This window comes from Melanerpes formicivorus, unplaced genomic scaffold (assembly GCF_026170545.1).
Source record: "Melanerpes formicivorus ecotype bairdi unplaced genomic scaffold, bMelFor1.0.p_v2 SCAF_28, whole genome shotgun sequence".
Taxonomy (NCBI): domain Eukaryota; kingdom Metazoa; phylum Chordata; class Aves; order Piciformes; family Picidae; genus Melanerpes; species Melanerpes formicivorus.
In genome coordinates this window covers 4,113,969-4,135,454 of record NW_027142380.1, presented here as the reverse complement: position 1 = coordinate 4,135,454, position 21,486 = coordinate 4,113,969, and the positions used below count along the sequence as shown (strand labels likewise).

At 45.8% G+C, this 21,486-nt stretch overlaps 1 protein-coding gene across 6 annotated transcripts in view; it reads left to right on the top strand.

The window, feature by feature from the left end:
• The window catches only part of ADAMTS9 (ADAM metallopeptidase with thrombospondin type 1 motif 9), a 91,333-nt gene that overhangs the window by 29,269 nt on the left and 40,578 nt on the right, over positions 1-21,486 (top strand). For all 6 annotated transcript variants that reach the window (XM_068154279.1, XM_068154280.1, XM_068154278.1 and 3 more), the window contains exons 13-28: positions 4,952-5,133; positions 5,236-5,372; positions 6,578-6,695; positions 6,953-7,048; positions 9,836-10,002; positions 10,113-10,242; positions 10,959-11,085; positions 12,736-12,946; positions 14,357-14,521; positions 15,271-15,435; positions 16,283-16,402; positions 17,508-17,612; positions 17,763-17,930; positions 18,125-18,409; positions 19,053-19,214; positions 19,815-19,991. In XM_068154279.1, coding sequence (XP_068010380.1) covers positions 4,952-5,133; positions 5,236-5,372; positions 6,578-6,695; positions 6,953-7,048; positions 9,836-10,002; positions 10,113-10,242; positions 10,959-11,085; positions 12,736-12,946; positions 14,357-14,521; positions 15,271-15,435; positions 16,283-16,402; positions 17,508-17,612; positions 17,763-17,930; positions 18,125-18,409; positions 19,053-19,214; positions 19,815-19,991 — 2,515 coding nt within the window. The remainder of the gene's footprint in view (positions 1-4,951; positions 5,134-5,235; positions 5,373-6,577; positions 6,696-6,952; positions 7,049-9,835; positions 10,003-10,112; positions 10,243-10,958; positions 11,086-12,735; positions 12,947-14,356; positions 14,522-15,270; positions 15,436-16,282; positions 16,403-17,507; positions 17,613-17,762; positions 17,931-18,124; positions 18,410-19,052; positions 19,215-19,814; positions 19,992-21,486) is intronic.

Genomic DNA, 21,486 nt, shown 5'->3' with positions numbered 1-21,486 from the left:
TATGAAGAACTTCTTCTTAGCATCCAGCCTAAACCTCCCCTGACACAGCTCGAGACTGTGTCCTCTCATTCTGGTGCTGGTTGCCTGGGAGAAGAGACCAACATCCACCTGGCTACAACCTCCCTTCAGGTAGTCATAGACAGCAATAAAGTCCCCTCTGAGCCTCCTCTTCTCCAGGCTAAGCAATCCCAGCTCCCTCAGCCTCTCCTCATAGGACTTGTGCTCCAAACCCCTCCCCAGCTTTGTTGCCCTTCTCTGGACACCTTCCAGCAACTCAACATCTTTCCTATACTGAGGGGCCCAGAACTGAACACAGGACTCAAGGCGTGGCCTAACCAATGCTGAATACAGGGGCAGAATAACCTCCCTGCTCCTGCTGCCCACACTGTTCCTGTTACAGGCCAGGATGCCATTGGCCTTCTTGGCCACCTGGGCACACTGCTGGTTCATGTTCAGCCTACTATCAACCAGTACCCCCAAAAGCATCCTGTATTTCTTTGTGACATTGAAAATGAATGTTAAATGATGCTGGCTTATGTTTCAGGGCCAGCTTTTTCTGTTTACTCAGACGCTCTGAAAAGCAATGGTTGGTTTAAAAACACCCTAAAAGTGTCAGGGTGAGCTTGGGGCTGTTTTGAAATGTCAGAAGTATGTCTGGTTCTTCAGCTCCAAACACTAAGCATGGGGAGATTTACTACCACTGTTATGAAGCTGACAGTTTGGAACATGATGGCAAGTTTTAGCATCCTTCAGTTTGTGGTATGGCCTTGTGTTCAATGCTATCTCCATTTCACAGGTCATGTCTGGAGAAAAGGAAACTAGCTGGTAGCTTGAGATATTAGGATTTTGTTAGACATAGCCATTAAAACAAACAGACAAACAAACAAACCAACAACAAAAAAAGGCTCCTGTGTGTTGTTCTTAACTAACTTAATATTTAAAAGCCTAGTTTTAACTAACTGGAAGTCCCTTGGAAGCAGTGTGGTTACCTTTTAAAATGTTGTAGTTGCAGTTTTTTTTAAGAAATGCCTTGTTAAAGGTCTGTGTAATTTAGAGCCTTTGTCAAACTGCAGCAGTTCCTGCTTGCAGTATAAGTGTTTTTGAAGTGACAATGATGAATCCTGTTAACTCCCCCCTGAATGATTCAGACTTACCAAGGTTTGGAGTGTACTGTTGCTGCAGCTAAGATGTTTCTTCAGGTACTGTGGGGTCAAGATGGCCAAGATGTCCCTTTGTAGCTGGAGGAAGATAATTAGCCTGCATGACAATAGAATCATAGAATTGCTTTGGTGATAAGAGACTCAGATTATCGAGTACAGCTGATAACCCAGAACTACCAGGCCGCCACTAAACCGTGTCACTCAGCACCACATCTACATGTCTTTTCAATGTCTCCACAGAGGTATAAATATCTCCAGTGGCAGCTCTCCCACATCCCTGGGTGGCATGTTCCAATGCTTCACAACAATTTCTGTGAATAATTTTTTTCCAATATCCTACCTAAACTTACTCTGATGCAACTCAAGTCAATTTCCTTTCATTTTATCACTTGATACTAGGAAGAAGAGACCAACCCCCACCTCACTACAACTTTCTTTCAGGTAGTTGTGAAGAGCAGAACGGTGCCCCTTCAGCCTTCTCCATACTAAACAACCCCAGTTTCTTCAGCTGCTTCTCATAAGATTTGTTCTCTAGACCCTTCAGGGACTTTGTTGCCCTTCTCTGCGCACACTCCAGCACCTCAATGTCCTTCTTGTAGTGAGTGGCCCAAAACTGAACCCAGTATTCGAAGTATGGCCTCAGCAATGTGAATTGCAGAGGCATGATCACTGCCTTAGTCCTGCTAGCCACATGATTTTTGATACAGGCCAGGATGCTGTTGGCCTTTTTGGCCACCTGAGCATACTGCTGGCTCATGTTCAGATGCCTTTCAACTAACACCCCCCAGTCCTTTTCTGCCAGCAGCTTTCCAACCACTCTGCTCCAAGCCTGTAGTGTTGCATAGGGTTATTGTGACCCAAGTTCAGGACCCAGCACTTGGCCTTGTTGAACCTCATCTTATTTTCCTTGGCACATCAGATATGGCTTTCCAGATCTCTCTGCAGAGCCTCCCTAATCTCAAGCACATCAACATTCTCACCTAACTTGGAAGTCTGCAAACCTACTGAAGGTATTAGTCTGCATAATGGACTTCAGTGGTGGGAAGCCCCCATCAACCACCACTGTAAGGCAGGAGTCCACAGGGGCTGCTGTGCTTTGTTAGCTCTGCAATGATCCCAGGTCTAACAGTTAAATTATTTCAAATTGTTTGTCATACCAAGGTGTAGAATAGGCTAAATTGGTAGAAACCAAGTTTAAACTTGCTCTACTAGGAACTGGTGTGATATCAGCCTATAAACAGGAGCTTGCACTGGGCGCTGTGTGGTTGCTTGAGATCTTTATCACTGGTGCTTGCTTGATTGCAAGCAGCAGAAACCTTTGCAAATGACACATGCTTGTTTTCCAGCTGGCACATGAAAGCTGCCCTCAGAGCAGTTAGAGCTGATGTTACCAGCTCTTGCTACAGGCTGTGCCTAAAGACAAATCATATCCTTCAGCATTTAGGGTAGGACTTGAGAGGTCCGCAGCACAGCAGTGTATATCTTGGTGAAGAGAGGATGCTAGCAGGAAAAATCCCATGTGTGTAGCTGATGGTGCTCTGCATCTCTCCTTTGGCTGCTGGAGGAGGCAATTCCTTCTGCCACACCTGTGAGCATCCCTAGCATGATGCAGATGGGGTGGTGGGAAGCCTGCCTGCCCTTCCCTGCTTTTTGCAAATTATCTTTTGGCAAGTGCAAGCTGTTCTGTGCCTCTTGGTCTCTCCATTTATTCCACAGGAACTCTACTACTGGAATCACAAATAGGTTTCAAATGTAAGAGTGAAGAATTGTTATTTGTGGGAGAAAAGACACATCTGGGCTTCCTAGATGGTTGATGTGCAGAGATGCTAAAAAAATAGTGTTCAACTGTAGGAACTTCTTGACTCACTGTGTGTGGAGACCCTCACACGTGTGCAGAGAGGTTCTTTGTTATGCTAGGAGACCCTGGCTGCATGCAATGTGGACAACTTACGGTGAGCATCTCTGTGCTAAGGGAAGAGTCTCCAAATGCACAAACCAGCTTCCTTCCCAAGGAGGCTCAAAGGGAAGATGCACTTTGCCAACATGCTTGGAGCACACATAGGCATCTTGTTCCAGGGCAAGGCAGATCTGATCCTGAAGAAAAAGCCTGAAAAGCAGGAGGTGTGATTGTCAGGACTTCAGTGCCTGATTAGTCACTGTTCTGACCTGTGCTTCTTTCTACTTGTTTTGTTCAGGTTTGGGTAGAAGATGTAGATGCAGTGGTTATTTTGCACCAGAGGCTGGAGGTGGGCACAGATGTTGTACCAATCTTCACAAGCCTCTATACATGTGCCCTGGCTATACATGGTCAGGACAGAGCAGTTTGGCCACTCAGGATGCTCTTGGCCTCTGCTGACTTCTTTGAAATAGTCTGTTAAAGGGAGAGGCTGGGGCTAACCTCAGCCAGTGGAGCCTTTCCTGTGCTGATAGATAAGATGTAGGTTAACTTCATCTACCACTGCTGTGGGCTTTAGTTGGTATAATGTTTCCTTTTTAAGTAATTACTACTTTGCCCAAGTAGACCTTGGCAACATTTCATCCAGCTTGCAATGCCTTTCATTCTATAACACCAGGGAAATGCAAAACTGCTTGGGTGATATTGCAAGGTTCTATCAAGCGTATTAATGGCAGGAGCCTGTAGAAGCCTTCACCATGCCCTCCCAATTTCATTTGAAGTTTCAGGAGAGAGCAGCAGAAAGAGTGGGTTGTGGTGGGGGTTTTTATTTTATTATTACAATTCATTGTATGCATAGAAGATGGACATAGATGGGCATGTGAAATCCTGCTTGAGTTCCTAGAAGAAATTTCCTTTGATCAGGCAGTCAGTAGGATAGCTTGTATCTCAGGGGTACTTTTCTTGCAGCATTACCACAGCTGTAAATAAACCCTCACCAGAAAAGTGCCTTCTACTGGTCTTTTCTGATGCTGTCCATGTCCAGCTCACTCCCACACTACTGCTGACAGTAGCTGGAGGGGGAGAGGCTTTGTTGATCTCCAAAGTGAGCTGTTATCTGTCAAAGGCTCTGTCTACATGTGGGGACAAAAATAGGTTTATGACTGAAGCCCTGAATCTGGGAGTTGGGAGATTCAAAACAACAGTTTCTCCTGGGCTTGTATGCTGGCTTTTCTGTGGCTTGGATGATACTACTCTCCCTGGTTTATACCAGAGTGACCCTACTATAAGATGGGGGTAAATTAGCTATTGACCACTCTTGATTCTTTCTGGATTACATGGAGATCGTGTTGTTTAGAAGAGTCTAGCACTATCATTTTGGGTTAGAAATCGTGAAGGACTGAGTGCTGCCTGACCTTTCAGGCTACACAGGCTGCTGTGATGTTTAGTATTTTGCAGCACATCCGATTCAGACTCTTAGCCACCAAATCCATAGGACCAGTGGAGTTGTAGAGGGTGATGGTCTTGTATGGGATACCTCAGTGTGAAACTAAATCCTCAGATGCAGAAAAAGATGTTGCCGTTCCTCACTACTGCTGCATTCATTAGCAAATATTCCTTTTGCAAGAGGTGTCCCTGCACATGGCTGGGGGGTTGAAGTGGATGATCTCTGATGTCCCTTCCAACCTAAGGTATTCTATGATTCTTCATCCCATTTAGCATCACATACATGAGCTTTTTTATTAGATATCTGCTTAAGCTTTCCTACTTGTCAGCCAGCAACGTGCACAAAGACAGAGCCCACAAAATGCTTTGCAAAACACCAACTGTGCTGAATAGGTTGCAAACGGCGTCTCATTTACGGCCTGATCCCAGACAGTCTCTCTTGTTTCTGCAGGCCTAAAAATGGTGGCAAATACTGTGTGGGCCGTCGTATGAAGTTCAAATCCTGCAACACAGAGCCATGCTCGAAGCTGAAGAAGGATTTCCGGGATGAGCAGTGTGCTGACTTTGATGGAAAGCACTTCAACATCAACGGGCTGCCCACGAACGTGCGCTGGGTTCCCAAATACAGCGGCAGTAAGTGGCAGAGCAGGAATGCAGGGCCTGCCTCCTGCATTACCCCATTGAGCTGATGGCATTGGGATAATAACATGGTTCTGGTTTTCCTCCCATCCCCAGTCCTGATGAAGGATCGGTGTAAGCTGTTCTGCCGGGTGGCAGGAAACACAGCCTATTACCAGCTGCGGGACCGCGTCATCGACGGGACGCCCTGTGGCCCAGACACAAATGACATCTGTGTACAGGGCCTCTGCCGGGTAAGCAATTTCCTTTCTCCTTAGTGAGGGTTTTGCATGGCAGTAGGGTGCTTCTGCACCTCAGAATAGTCATAGAATGCTTTTCATTGGAAAGGAACTTTAAAGGTCATTTGGTCCAACCTCCTGCAGTGAGCACAGACATCTTCAACTAGAGCAGGTTGCTCAGAGCCTGGTCCATCCTGACCTGGAATGTTTCCAGGGAGGGGGCTTCTATCACCTCTCTGGGCAACCTGGACCAGTGTCTTGCCACCCTCATTGTAAGAAGTTTCTTCTTTACATGTAGTCTCAATCTCCTTTCTTAGTTTTAAACCCTCACACCTTGTCCTGGCACAATTGTGGTAGTTTTAGGCTATGCCTTCAAATTTTTTCACAGATCTTGAACAAAAAAGTAGTAAAAATGTAAATAAATCACTATTGGGTGTAAAAAGGAAAATACCACACACTACAGGCCCTGCTGAAAAGATTGTCCCCATCTTTCTTATAGGCCACTTCAATTATTGACACCCACAATACAGTCTCCCAGAGCTTTGTCTTCTCCAGGTGGAACAATCCCAGCTCTCTCAGCCTTTCTTCACAGATCATTTTTGTGTGGTCTCTTCTGGACCCTCTCCAATCAGTCCATGTCTGTCTTGTGCTAAGAAGCTGGCTCCAGCACAGGAGCCACACTGTTGGTGTGCTCTCTTTGCTCAGGGGCTACCAGCGGCATCCGCAGGCTCCACAAGCCACAGCTGTTCTGAAGCTCAAGCCAACATCTAGGTTTACAGAGAAGCCATCCGTAGAGGGTGTCTGTACATCTGCCCTAAGTTACTGAGAGCTGGGGAGGTCCAAGCCTGGATCCAAATGATGCTTCTTTCTGTGCTGTGCCCTAGTTCTTCCTGGTCAGACCCCAGAGCACATTACATTTCCTTTCACAATTTTTTTCCCCACACTTTCCTCTGTGGGAACAATTGATGCAAGAAGTTTTCTCTAGTGAAGGCATCACTTGGTGCAAACAGCAGTTCTGATTTTTGCTTTTTGTTTGAAAATGGTTGTGGGATGGCCAGACTGTCAGAAAAAATGTGGGGAAGCAAAACAATTTCTTTCACAGCAGCCTTTTGCATACAAAGCTTTTGTGTGCCATAATTGGGAGGTTTGTAAATGATGTTCTAGTTTGTATTTGCTCAATCTATTCCCCCCCCCCCCCCCCCCCAATTTCTCTCTTAAAGCAAGCTGGATGTGATCATGTGCTGAATTCAAAAGCAAGAAGAGATAAATGTGGTGTTTGTGGTGGAGATAATTCTTCATGCAAAACTGTTGCAGGCACATTTAACACGGTGCATTATGGTAAGAATCTGTTGCTAAAAACTTTATGGTGAAAAATGTGAGTCTATAAAAGCCATTACCACACTTAATCTACAAAAACACTGATGTAAAGTGCTTCCAGCTACAGCGTACTCCATTTTATAACTATTTATGCTATCCCTAAATGAAAAGTATCATCATGTGCAATGTGAGGTAATTTTGCTCATTTCCCTACCCCTGGTAAAAAGCAAATGAAATGTCTGTGTAATAGCCTTGACTTTCCGTTAAATCTTTTCTAGGTTATAACGTTGTGGTCCGCATCCCAGCTGGTGCAACTAATATTGATGTGCGTCAGCACAGTTACTCAGGGAAACCAGAGGATGACAACTACCTGGGTGAGTTGCAGTCCTTGTTTCAATGCAGGAATCTGATTTATTGTCTGATTGCGGTGATACATCTCCTGGCTGCTCTCTGCTAGGGAGGTTGAAGAATTCATTTGAGGGAGATGTTTCTCTTATCAAGTATTTATCTTATTTGTCTACCAAACATTCAGGCTTATCTTGTTCTTTCTTTTTGTTCGTGCCATCCTTGATGCAAAGTTTGGGAGCTTCATAGACTTTAAGAAATATCCCTTTAGAATGTCTCTGAGGCCAAGAAGGACTAGAAGCATGGGCTCAATAGTGGGCTCCAGTGGGAGCTGAGCCACAAAGCTGGGAACCAAACAGGCTTCTAAGCTCTGCTGGAGTCTCCTCATCATGACTTAATACATCTCCACTGTTGCTGTGACTTGGCTGGAGAGTAAATATGCCATACCCTGAAAGGCATGTGTACAAACAAATCCAAAAAGAAGTTGTTTTCTACTCTTCTGAGAATAAAAATTCCAGTTTCACTTAGTGAGGCCTTCTTGTTTCTCCTTGACATTGGTATGGAACTGCAGAAATACCGTGCACCAAAGACCTTGTTTGATTTAAATCTAACACTAATTTGGCCTTTGGCTGTTAGATATTCATAGTCGCTATATGCTCTTATGTATTAAGTACGTCTCTAGAGGAAGAAGGAAATGCTTGTGGTGCTGTGTTGGACCAGTCTGGTGCATGCACATATGCTTTAAGCATGGCCATGTGTCTCTCTTCCACCATACAGCAACTTATCCCATAGAGAGCTCTGTTTGTGTTCGGTGGCAGAGATAATGAAAGCACATTATGGCTGATGTTTTATCTGCCAGTTGAAGGCTGGTTTTGCCATTAAGTCCAGTCTGGGTCCCCCAGAGTCTCTCTGGGCTGCTGACAGAGCAGGATACTTGGGCTGTAGCCCCATGCAGTCCCAGGAAGATGGTTGCTTTCACACATCTGTTCCTCCTCTTTGGCAGCACTGTGCCTTGCACTTCCAGCTGAATTTTGGTAGCACAATGTCCTGTATTTACATCTTTGAGCAGGACATCTCATTTCATCACACAAAATCTCTGCATTGTTGAGAGCTTTTGCAAAATGCAGGGTTTAAACCTGAGTGCTCGCTGCTGTAAGTGGGTGTGCTAAAAACAGGACTAGGATGGTGGTTCCTAGCCCATCAAAGGAGAAGGAACTCACTTGGGAAATGAGTAAAGGAAACTACTATGCACCAAAGGGGAGCTGTGCTGACAGCTTTGGCTGTTGCTCTGAAATGCCTTCCATATGGCTGGACCCTTCATTCAGGCAAAAATCTGAGTGGGTCCTCCCTGTCCTCATTCCCAGGCTGGGGTCATACAAGGCTGTCTGTCCCCACACACACGCAGTCATTCACTGGCAGTTCCATTGCATCATTTCTGCACGTTCACAGCAAAGAAGTGCACATCAGTACTGAGAAAACTTTACTGAGGTGGGACAGTTTTCCATCCTAGGAGAGTGACACGTTTCATTATTTCTCTTTTATAGAAAAGCAACCATCCCCATGTCATGCCTATTAAAACTGGTTCACCCCAGAAAGAGCCCCAAATAACTTCTCAGCTCTTCATGGAGGGCCTTTAATCTTCTTAGGAAGCAATGAAGTCAAATCTTCTTTAATGTTGCTTTAATATTGCTGGGAAAGCATCTCTTCACATTAGGCCTGACTGGAAGCAAATGAGAAGTGTGCATGTGTCCACTTATTTTGCAGCTCACTGAGTGTGTAATCTCGGGCCCTTAGTACTGTGAACCTTGTAGTTGCTTAACAATTTAGGAGGAATTTGATGTTGTCATCAAGTCCAAGGTGTGTACCTACTGTTGTAGGAGACACAGTAAATGGTGAGGAATCCTTTAATGAGTTTTAGTACCGCCTAATGATATTAAAGCCTCCAAAGTGTGGAATTTGGTTGAGTGTAGCATCTGCTTTGTGAGTTTTACTCCATCTATGTCTGTTTGCTGCCAAGCAGTGTTTCGTTTTGTTATCTTTCCTCATTCAGTGCAAAAACTTCCCCCTTCAGTGTTTTGGTGTTAAGTTTAGATTTTTCAGTACAGAGGCTTTGTAGTAATGTAGCTGTGATGGGTGAAATGGTGGGGAAACTAACTTAGGAAATTAGCTACATAATCGCATTAGTGTGAAGTTGTGCAGCAGACTGCTGTTTTCAGGAAACTGTTCCTCTTATAAAGCATTTAGGCTTTAAGCCTTCAGTGCTTTGACATACCTTAAGATTTGGAATAATAAAAAGTGGGGGGGGGAGGAGGGCAAAGGAGAGACAGGGGGAGATACTGACCAAACTCACTGTAATTATCTGCTACAAAATTATGTTTGGCTAATTACAGTACATACATTTACCCTAAGAATATGCCTGTAAACAACAGGGAAGCCACCCTATCCTCATGACTAGCACAAAAATTTGAGCAGGATTATTTCTGTGGGACATGAGGGGATACAGACTGAGTATGCTGCCTACTGCAGACAGCCCAGTGTGCACTTTGGGTATCTCTCCACCCTGGATAATGGGTGAACTACTTAGCAACAACTTCAGGCACTCAGTCTTCGCTTTGAGTCTCTCCAGTGGCAACAGGAGAAGACAAAATGTCTGTAAGAGCTCTGCTGCTCTCTTTGCATCCTTTCTATTTGAGAGTGCCAGGGGTTTTTTTCCTCCCACCCCAATGAAAATGACCGCTGAGAGGGCGTGACCCATGTTGTTATGTACGTATGAGTTAATTCTACGTCTTTAGTTCTTGTTTTTTGCACCTATGCAGCCTTATCTAACAGTCAAGGAGACTTTATATTAAATGGAGACTTTGTCGTCAGTATGTTTAAAAGGGAAATCAAAGTTGGGAATGCTGTGATCGAATACAGTGGATCGGATAATACTATTGAAAGGATTAATTCTACAGATCGGATTGAGCAAGAAATAACACTTCAGGTGAAGTATATGTTGTGTGTTTGGAAAGTCTGCTCAGCATTACTGGACCGCAAACAGTGGGGCAGCGAAATCTGTTGGTTTACTCTGCTGCATCTTTTTTCTCCTCTCAGGTGTTATCAGTGGGCAATTTGTACAATCCTGATGTTCGTTACACGTTTAATATTCCCATTGAGGACAAGCCTCAGCAGTTTTACTGGAATGCATATGGCCCGTGGCAGCCTTGCAGCAAGCTCTGCCAAGGTGGGTTGCATGGGAAAGTTTCATTTTGTCCTGGATTTGTCTGAGATCTGGGCAGCGCAGTCGCAGAATCAACAAACCAGGTTGGAAGAGACCTCCAAGATCAAGTCCAACCAATCAACCAACCACAGCTAATCAACTAGACCATGACACTAAGTGCCTCATCCAGGCTTTTCTTAAACACCTTTAGGGATGCTGACCCCCACCATCTTCCTGGGCAGTCCATTCCTGTTTGATCTCATCAAGATTCTCATATTATGAGCATGACCGTTTCCTTGTAGTATCATACGAGGTGTAGCATTGCTCTGCTGCTCCTCAGTTTCAGAGCAGGGCACCTTTACAGTCCCTTGGTGCCAGGTAAGCATTGCAACCTAGTTTGCAGGTGAGGAAGTTCAAGTGCAGAAGAGGTTTTGTGGCATTTCCTAAGGCTGCAAAAGGCATCAGTGTCTGGTTTTGGATCTGACTTCCAGTCGTTGCTGCCTACCAGTGTTGACCCTGCTAAACACATCCTTGCAGGGGTGCTGCAGCTCTGTCTGTGTCCATCTCTTCTGCATTAAACTCCTGCTCTTCTTATATAGTCTTAATGCCCTCCCTGTTTCTGAAAGAGATTGAAAAGCTTAATTAAATGTCTTACCATTGTTATTATAAACAGAGTAGCAGAAATAAGTGATTTTGTTGATTTCCTGTGTGGCTCAATGTGCCTTTTTCTTTCTGTGTAGGAGAACGGAGAAGGAAGCCTGTGTGTACCAGAGAGTCAGATCAGCTCACGGTGTCAGACCAGCGCTGTGATCACATACCCGAGCCTGACCCCATCGCTGAGCCTTGTAACACAGAATGTGAATTAAGGTGCACTTTACTCAGCTGTGTATATACATTACATCATATATTTACCATTTACTCCTCTTTCCTTTCACCTCTCACCATAACTCCTTTTCTCACCAGCTTGTATTAGACTTTAAAAAAGAAAAGCATTAGCAGTTGCCTCCTTCTCAACCAAGAGGGACTGGCATCCAACAGCTGTGTTTTGAGAGGCCCTTTTCTACATGTTCACATTTAGCTTGTTGGATTAAATTAGTGCCAACTCTTAAAAAACAACAAAAAATAATTATCACCTAACATGGGAAACTCAGTCCCTGAAATTTGCATTTGCCTTGATCAGAATTGCTCAGCACCGTCCTACAAACAGCCTGCAAAGGAAGGGCAGGGGGAGGGGGGAGGGTGGGCGGAATATGCTCAGAGAGAAAGAGTAACTAAGCCTTGGATTTATCGTCATTTGCTTAAAGCGAAGAATAAGCCCAAGTGTAGAGTGGGTTTGGGGCTGTCTCCAGACAGTTCTTGAGGATTGGAACTGATGGAGCATGGACTAAATCATCACAACCCGTTTTCCTTTAAACAGCAATCCATTTTCCTTTCTGGAGCTTAAATATGGTGGCATTAAACGGCTGCTGGTGAAGCAATTCAGATGGCTACATTTCCCGAGGGGTTATTCTGGCTGTGCTAAACCCGGGGCTCTGTAGGGGCTGCAGCTCAGGTTGTCGCGGTAACAGCTGTTGCCATTGCAACAGGTTGGAAACTTGAGAAGGGCAAACGCAGGAGTTTGAAAAGCAGGCAGGGATGTGAGGGCTCCCCCCATTCAGGAGCTATTGACTCCAAATCCCCTTGATCTTATTCTTCTCCTAGCTGTGCTGAATTTTGCTCTCTCGACAAAGGAGCAGGGCTTTGCCCTTCCTGCACAGCCCAGGGGTCTCCAGGACTTGCAGGGGACATCACTGCCTCCTTCCCCAGGAGCTACCCCTCCAATGTGTGGGGTGCAACTAGCTTCTATTGACTCCAGGGCCTCCAAAAACCATCCTGGATCAGGTCTTATGCCCAGCTACTCTTGCCAGAGCTGGGGCCAGGGATGATGTGAAGCAGAAGTGTATCCCCAGGTGGGTCTTAGAAGGCCACCAGCACCCGCCCCTGCTGCCCATCCCAGGAAGGAGACAGCAGGGTGGAAAACTCCACTGAGAGGAAACACTTCTAATCCCTACTGACACCTCTCAGACTCATGTGTCATGGAGCAAGTCTTTTGCTCAAGCTTTGGAGAGCTGAGGCTATTCTGTAGTCATCCGGCCATGTGCCTTTCAAGCCTCTGCAAACCATTTTTTGATGTTGTATTTATGAGTTTTTAGATTTTGGAAGCCAGAGTGGTCAGGAGAGTGTAGCATGGAAAGCCTTGAAAACACTGCCCACTGGACTCGAGGCTCAACACCCTGCATGGTCCTGCAAGGGTAGCTTTGTGGCCTGTAAGAGGGATCTGGTGACAGTTCCTTCCATGCAATAATCAAGGGTTAATTGTCTCTGAGTTTTGGAAGCCACAAAGCATTCTATAATATTACAAAAAGGCAAAACTCCCAGCTGAGGAGCATATATTCTTTACTTATGTCAAATGTGTTTGAGCACATTACCTGCAGGGTCCCAGAGCCCCACAGCTGATGTTTGCTCTCCTCGGCTCAGGTGGCACATCGCAAGGAAGAGTGAGTGTACAGCCCAGTGTGGGCTGGGCTACCGTACCCTGGAGATCTACTGCTCCAAGTACAGCAGGCTGGAGGCGAAGATAGAGAAGGTCGATGACCGCTTCTGCAGCAGCCAGCCCAAGCCGAGCACGAGGGAGAAATGCACTGGAGACTGTAACGTGGGAGGGTGGCGATACTCAGCCTGGACAGAGGTAAGGAATGCTTGGCGGTGCACAGGGATATGTCAGTTTGCAAACAGTGTGGACATGTCCTGGATGGAGTGACACAATTCACTTGTTATAGAGAAGCAGCAATAGTGATTTAAGTTTGCTAGTAAATGAGACAGTGGTTTAACAAGGTTTGATGCTGAGGTACACTTGATTGTTTAGTGCATAGAGAAGAGGGTCAGACAGCTGTCAGGGAGAACCTCCCACTGAGTCAGGAAGTTTAGAGTGGACCATCTTGCTTTCCAAATGGAACTTAGGGGCAGTTACATCCATTCTTAATTTCATATTTCAGTTTATGCTGAAAGGGTTATATTTGCCAAATCAATCCTTTATACTCTCAACCTGGAACACTAACCTTGAGAGATGTCCTTGCTCAAGGGGAGATCCTGGTGTGCAGCCTGCTGCCATGCAGGATAGCTCAAAGGGCCCTGGAGCTGTCCAATATTTATGGAGTACGGTAATTGACTTACAGTCTTATTTACATACCAACCACAGATGTTAGTTTATTCCAAATGTGGCTTGAGGCAGACACTGACCAGCACTGTGGTTAGGTGCAGCCATTGCTCAAATGAGCCCTTGACTATTGTGTTGTTATCTGTCTCCTCTGAATCCACAAGACCAGGTACATCCATTACAGTCACCACTTATGGTTATCACTTTAGCAGGCTTACAGAAATAAAGGTCAGATTGACAGGGGGAATGACCACACCACTGCAATATGTAAAAGCTGGCCACAGTGATTCTGCTGCTGTTGCTTTTTCTGAAGGACACTCCAGTCTAGTCCAAATCAGCCTGGTACTCAACTGCAATTAATTTATGCTTTTAAGCATCCCAAGGTCTGGCTTTCTTACACAAAGTCCTGCTGTCTTTCTTCTCCTATCAAAAGCAGCACCACTGCCAGGAGCTGGGGAGGACATTACCCTCAGCAGAGGACTTCTGAAATTTGTTTCCTCTACACTTTTTAGCTTTTCCATGAACAAGAAAATTCCTGAATGCAGGCCTGGCACTTAGAGAATGATGAGCCTGAGGTGTTCTAGGGAGGGCACAGGGAAGGGGGACTGGCTTGTTAGAGGGAATTAATCTCTCCTAAAATGAGAAGGAGCAGCAGCCATTTGGGAGAACTGAAAGGCAACACTTGTAAAAGTAATAATGGGATTATAACCCAAAATGAATTTGTGAAACTCATTGCCATGAGATCTTACTAAGTTTAGCGAGACTGTCTTTTTAAAGGAATATTTAAGGTAACAGCCTGTTACTTAAAGTACAGATTGTTCTTGTGGAGGTGTTTTGCAGTCTCTTCACAGCTCTGACTCCAAAGAGGGGGTGGGAAATAAGTGGGCTCTTGGCCCATAACTGAGTGGCAGATAGTACTTACTCAGTGTCTCTCCTTCCCAGTGCTCCAAGACCTGTGGTGGGGGCACACGGCGGCGGCGAGCAATGTGTGTGAACACCTACAACGATGTCCTGGATGACAGCAAGTGCAGTCAGCAGGAGAAGCTGACAGTGCAGCGGTGCAGTGACTTCTCCTGCCCCCAATGGAAAACTGGTGACTGGTCCGAGGTAGGTGTTGGTCACCAGAGTGGGCTCGTCCTGCTGGTCCTTCACCCTGAGGAGCTGCTCATCCTTCATGTTTGCTTTGTGCCCTGGGGCATGGGGTCACTATGCCTTCTGTAGAAAGTGTCCTGAAGTCTGTGCACCTAGAGGCTTGGAGACAGGCAGCAAAGGCTCTGGCCTTGTCCCTCCTGGTGTAGTGGCCATTTCCCTCCTTGCAAAGCTGTGGGGGTTTAATACCTCTCGAACCCTGCATGAATTTCTCCCCAGCTTTTCCACAGTTGGGAAGAAAAATACTTTATGCCCTCATTTTCCTTTGAGATTGTCCTCTCAAGCCCTGGCAGCTCTAGCTGAAGAGTAGCATTTCACTATACTAGTGTCTTGCTTACATCTCTCCCTGCTGTTTCTTACCTTTACTTCTCCCATTGCTGCTGGCATCCTTGGCAGTGCTGTGGCTTTGCCTTACGTTTCACAGCTCCTAGAATTCAAGAACCTTTGTGGTCTAGCTTTGCCCATGTGGCCTGGCTGTGATCTCTGTGCTCCAGCTCTGCTCAGGACCAGCTCCTGAGAGCAATCCTGTTGTGTTGCAAGACACTCATGTGTTTTCCAGCACTTGTGGATATTAGCTTAAAAACTGCCTCCTGGCTTTTAAGCAGTGGTTGCAATGGGTCTCTGGACTTATTTTTCAGTACTAGGGCAGGTGCTGAGCTGCTAGCACAACCCAAGCATTGCCTGACCTTGTGCTTTCCTCCTCACAGTGCCTGGTTACCTGCGGAAAAGGGCACAAACACCGCCAGACCTGGTGCCAGTTTGGAGAAGATCGATTAAATGACAGGTTTTGTGATCCTGAAACAAAGCCAGAGTCAGTGCAGACATGCCAGCAGCAGGAGTGTGCCTCGTGGCAAGTGGGGCCGTGGGGCCAGGTACTGCAGAGCTACCATGAGGGTCCCAGCCAGTGGGACATGGGTACTGGAAGCCAAGGCTGGGCACTATCCTTTCATCCCAATTCAGAGGCATAACTGTGTTAACTGATTTGCAGACCAAAGCAGCTCTCTGTTTGCAGAGGCTGCAATAACAGTAACTGCCCTAAGTGCTAAACTAAATCTGTGTCAGACTAAATTGGCCATGATTTTCAGAAAAAAAGGTTTCCAAGGTTGCACTCCTAAATTCATATTTAGACATGTAAATACACAGTCTAATTTCCACAGAAAAGCTGCTCCCATTGAATAGCTTTTGTTGCTTTTAGAGTTTTCCAGTTTCTGGGTTGGTGAGCAATTTTTTATCCTGTTAAAATACAGGTTCATTTCTCCCACAGTGTTCTGGCACCTCCTTTTCCACAAAACTCTTAACTCTTGACTTAAGAAAACAGCAACAAACCCAGACCAGTCGTCCCAGTCAGACTTATTCCCCATCAGCGAAATTATTCATTAGCTGCTTGTGCTACTGTGGGGATGAACAGCAAGTTCTAAAGAAGGGTATGATGCAGGTTCTACCAAGCTATGATTTACTGTGTGTAGCAAAGTAAATCATTTAAATGCTGGCACCTTCATTCCCAAGGAAGCAAGTGAAGCGTGCGAAGCTCTGGTGAGCACAGTGAGTTAAAACTTTGACCTAATTTAAAGCTGAAATGCATGATGTGGAGAGAAACCAGAAGGGAAACTGGGTTTTATTTTTGCTGCTCATGCTACACAGCTAAACACAGGCTGGACTGATCTATACTGAAGCAGCTACTCACATCAGTGTTTCTTTGTGCCCCCTGTCCTCTCCCAGTGCACGACAACCTGTGGCCAAGGCTACCAGATGAGAGCAGTGAAGTGTGTTGTGGGCACCTATGTGTCAGTGGTGGATGATAATGAGTGTAATGCTGCAACAAGACCAACAGATACCCAGGTAAATCATGCTCTCCTCTCTCCATCTTTGACAAATAAATGGAGAAATGTTGCACACCCTTTGGAAATTTGCTGAAGAGCCTTTTCATGCTATGTTCACTGGTACTTTGAAGCAAACATGTAAATTCCACTTTCAAGCAGAGAATGTCCCCAAGGTGTCTGAAGGACTTGAGTAAACCAGAATATTACCATCTATCTGTCATCTAGCAGAGTTGAATTAAGGCCACAACATCTAGGAGAGGGCTGCTTTTCCCATGTATGGAGAGCAATCACACGCTAGTTAAGAGGTAACAAACCCACTTGTCATCAGCCTTCGTTTGGCTTGCACATCTACATCCCCAGTGGAAGTAAAGTCACAGCAATGCGGAAACCATTTCTGCCATTTGTCATGAGCAGCTCACTCCCTTGCAGTGATGATCAGTATTAATTTCCTTTTTGGCAATGACTGCTCATAGGCTCATGCAGTAAAGTCGTGGCTATTCATCATGTCTGTCACCAGACCTCCCAGGAGATACAGACAGGACCAGAGCCCTCCTGTTAGTCACCATACAAAGACTGAGATGAATGACATGCTGGTCCCCAAAACCTTGCATGCTTACTGTGTGGTGAAGATCAGCACATGGATATAGGTGGTCTGGTGGGCTGTAGGGAATCAAAGGGCTGCAATCAGCTCAGCAGCGTGACCCATATTAAGTGGGTGGCAGGTCTTGTGCTGAAGGAAGGGAGCTTTGAAGGGAGATAAAGTTGCTGCTTTGCAGATGTGCATTTGCTCCAGAGCTCTCTTACTGAACTTTCATCTTTTGCCTCCAAACCATCTGTTTTTAATGCATGGAGATGGCACATGGTTATGGGATTCCTGTTGTAGAGTTCCTAATAAATCAAAAGTCCACTGAGGGTTCTGCTTATGCAGCCCTTGGGGACTTGATACCAAGTTTTGCTGACTCACCAAGAGGATGCAAAGGAGAAAGCCTGCCAACACACAAGTGTGCAGATCACAGATCTTCAAGATGTCTGTTGTTCATAATTACATTGAAGAGGAGGTGGTTTAACTAAAACATCTGCAAATTCTTTATTTCCCTCCTTTCCCTCACGTATTTCATGTACAGGACTGTGAAATAGCAGCATGTCCTCCCCATCCAAATAGTCCCGAAGCCAAAAGATCCATATCAGGCACTCACAGGACGCAGTGGAGATTTGGATCCTGGACTCCGGTAAGTGTGTGTTGTAATACTTTCAGGATTATTTCACTGCAGACAATGTGATGTTTTTAAGTGCATTTGACACTTGGAAGCCATTGTTCTGAAGTCCTTGTACTATGTATCAGGAAACCTTCTAGCGGAGTGCTTGTTCCTCTTCCCTAGTGCTCTGCAACCTGCGGGAAGGGTACTCGGATGAGATACGTCAGCTGTCGGGATGACCAGGGCTCAGTGGCTGATGAGTCAGCTTGTTTCCACCTCCCCAAGCCGTCAGCCACGGAAATGTGCACCGTGACACCGTGCGGGCAGTGGAAGGCCTTGGAGTGGAGCTCTGTAAGCATCATGCCGTCTCTTGCAGGAGAGCCTTAGAGACCTCATTACTGGAAATGTATTTCATTAATCTATCATGCTTGCCCTTTTATAAGTGGGGGCATAAAGGTTTTCCACTGTTTGTTACAGCAGTAGGTATCTGTCTGGTGCTCAAAGCTGGAAATGTGACTGTGTCTCCTTTTCTTGCTCTAACACAGTGCTCGGTGACATGTGGTCAAGGTAAGGCAACGCGACAAGTGATCTGCATCAATTACAGTGACCAGCTGGTGGATAGGAGTGAGTGTGATCCAGATGACCTCCCTGCCACCGAGCAAGACTGCTCCATGTCTCCTTGTCATCCAAACAGCCATGACTACGGCAGGCCCATCCACCCTTTCCTCTATCCGGATCATCGCCTGAAATTGCACCCTGGAGGCAGCCCGAACCGAAACCGTGCACATATACCAGGAGGCAATCAGTGGAGGATTGGCCCCTGGGGTGCTGTAAGTGCCCTGGTTTTCTTATTGCTCTTTTGCTTTGTTTTCTTCCTGGGCTAATCCAGAGTTTTCTTAGTCACCAAGCAGGGAAAAAAGAGACCCTTCCTCCTGCTACTCGTTCTCTGCTCACATGAGCAAGTGTTGTGGCAGGGAGCAGGCACCACTTTTCAGCCTCTCACACCTCATATCTCCAAATTTTCTAGGCAGAAAGCTGTCAGCATTGTTTTCCATGAGGCAAAGGCCAACCTCTGCTTCTTGGCTGTCTCCTGGGACATTTACAGCTGTGCAGAGCCGTTGCCAAAGCATAGCAGAGCATTAATGCCAGCTCCTCTCACCCCAACCAGTTTACAGTGCTTTATCACAGAAGTTCCTAAAGGGAATTAAGCACAAATGGGATGTCAAACACTGCATTAAGGCTGTGGGGATTACTCACCTTCTTAAAACTAGGCTCATGTTTATTTTCTTTGCTTAGTCAGCACCTAGGTCATTGCACTGCTATTAGTAATAACTGGAGTTTGAAGTTAATAATGCCTGTTAGCTGTATTCCATGTCTAGCGGTGCGTTCCCACGGTGCAAGGCACTGGGAAGGACCTGGGAGTACAAAATTATTCCTGGACTGAACAAAGCCATGGGCAATTGTGTCTTCCAGTGCTCTAGCACGTGTGCGGGGGGGTTCCAGCGGCGGGTCGTGGTGTGCCAGGATGAAAATGGATACACCGCAAATAACTGCGACGAGAAAAGCAAACCCATGGAGCAGAGATCATGCGAATCTGGCCCCTGTCCTCAGTGGGCTTATGGCAACTGGGGAGAGGTGAGTGCGACATTCCCTCTGCACTCCCTGAGCAGGGGAAGGCTTTCCTTACCGCATGGCTGAAAAATGGGAGAAGGAAGGCATGCCGCAGTGACATTTATTAGCAAGACTGGAGCATGAAAGGCAGCCGCTGATAAATGAGTGATCCCTCGCAACTGCTGGGTGGTATTTTCCTTTCCATTTGTCTTGGGGAAAATTTTCTACTCAGGCAAATGTAAATTCTACCAAAACTGAGATTCTTTTTATTAATTTTTTGTAAGAGCAGTCTGGTATAACTGAAAGCCTTTTTTGTTTAATAAAAACACTTCTCCCTTCTGAAAATTCATCTGAGATAAGCAATTAGAGAGATTAACCTCCTGAATCATGTTGGGTCTGGCAGTATCATTGTGGAGCAGCATAAGCAGCATTGGGAAGAGAAGCTGAAGCAGATGATGCCTCATCTGAGGCTTATGCATCATTTAGGGCGGATTTAGTTGGAGGGAGTTTGCTGGGAACAGAAACAGCCATTGAGTCTCAAGTGGTGCTAGTGCTCTGAGTGACCAGTTGGCAGGATTTTTGCTGCCCAGTCAGTGATTTGCTCTGTCCTCTGCTGACTTCCAGTGCACGAAGCCTTGTGGGGCAGGGACAAGAACACGGCTGGTGGTGTGCCAGCGCCCTAATGGAGAAAGGTTTACGGATCTGAGCTGTGAAATCCTTGACAAGCCACCGGACAGAGAGCAGTGCAATGTGCAGGACTGTCCTAGAGATGCTGCCTGGAGTGCTGGTCCTTGGAGCTCGGTACGGCCATAAACTCTTTCTCTTTGTGAACCGTTTCGTGGATATCCCATAACAACAGATTTAATTTGCTTCAAACCAAGGTGCTAATGCTTCATGTCTTAAAACTGCACTTAAAGAGGATTATTGACAATATATTCAGAATAACACCTGTTCAGGAAGGGCTTACATTAGGGGAGCTCGAGGCCTTTAATTTAAAAGGCACTTTCTGCTAAGTAGCCACCTTTATCCGTTTTATTACACTGTGCGAGTGCTGTGCATTATGAGTCTGGGTTCTGGCTGAGTTCTTTGCATATGGATTTAAACCTGGCATTTAAGCAGTACATTTCCATTGAAGTTAAATTGTTCTGATATTTAATGGTCATACTGCACTGTGCACCTCCTGGTTTTCCAGTCATGTGTTCTCTGCCAAAAGCAAGATGACAGGGGAAAAAAATTGTACTGGATTGCATCAGCTCCCAAGAGCATCTAAGCATGTAAAGATGTGTGCATGTGTCCCTACCTGCTCACACACACAGCTATGTAGAAACATTTGTGCGTTCACATCCATGCTCTATTTCTATTCTCTTGTATATATAATAGAGCTTGATGTACTGTGCAAAGGCACCTGATAGCTATTGTCATGTATCTCTCTGGTTGTGGAGAGTTATTGTCTGGCCTGATCTCTGATTGCTTGTTCTGATACCATTAAGTCAGCAAGAGATTAGCAAGGTGGTAAAAAAGGCCTCAAACCTTGAGAGGTTTCTAATAACGAAATAGTGTTTGGAGCCGAGTTGTCTTGCACTGCTTCTTTGCCGCTGGAGGAGACTGCTACAGAGATGCTCTTGTCAGGGCAGAACAGACCTGAACCACAGGCCTGGGATGCTGGTTTGGATCCCACACTTTGAAATTCTCCCTACCCAGAGCAGCATCTTCTGCTCAGCACCGAGCCTCTGGAGCCCCTGTGTGCCAAGATGAGTGCTGCCTTGGGCACTTCTGGCATGCTGGAAACAACCGACCTGCCTGTTTTGGAGTGGCCTTCAAACAAACAATGACCTTTATTGTGTATTTTGTTATACAAACATTTGAAGAAGATTTAAAAAAAAAAAAAATTAATCTGACTCAAAAGCACTTTATAGGAAAAGAAAAACAGAGGCCTGTTTGTAATGCATTGGACTTCCTTAATTGTGACTTTTTGCAAAGCTGTCTTGCTCAAACGTAACTGCGCTCTTGTTTCTGCGGGTGCTTGCAGTAACACTGCTCAATATTTTGATCATACCTCAGTGAGTTATGCAGTATCCATAAAACTGCTGAACTGGTGTTAATATGGTGCTTCACCAGTACAAGGGACAGCGGTCTGAAATATTTCATTTGAGGTGCTAGTGTGTCACTTGTACGCTGTTATAGCTGGTGCTAAAGAGGAGCTAAGCAGAGCTAGCCATGCGTGCGGTGGCCTCCCCGCAGAATTACCAGCTGGGAGCTGCTGCCATCCTTTGTCACCTGTGCTGGACCATTTGCA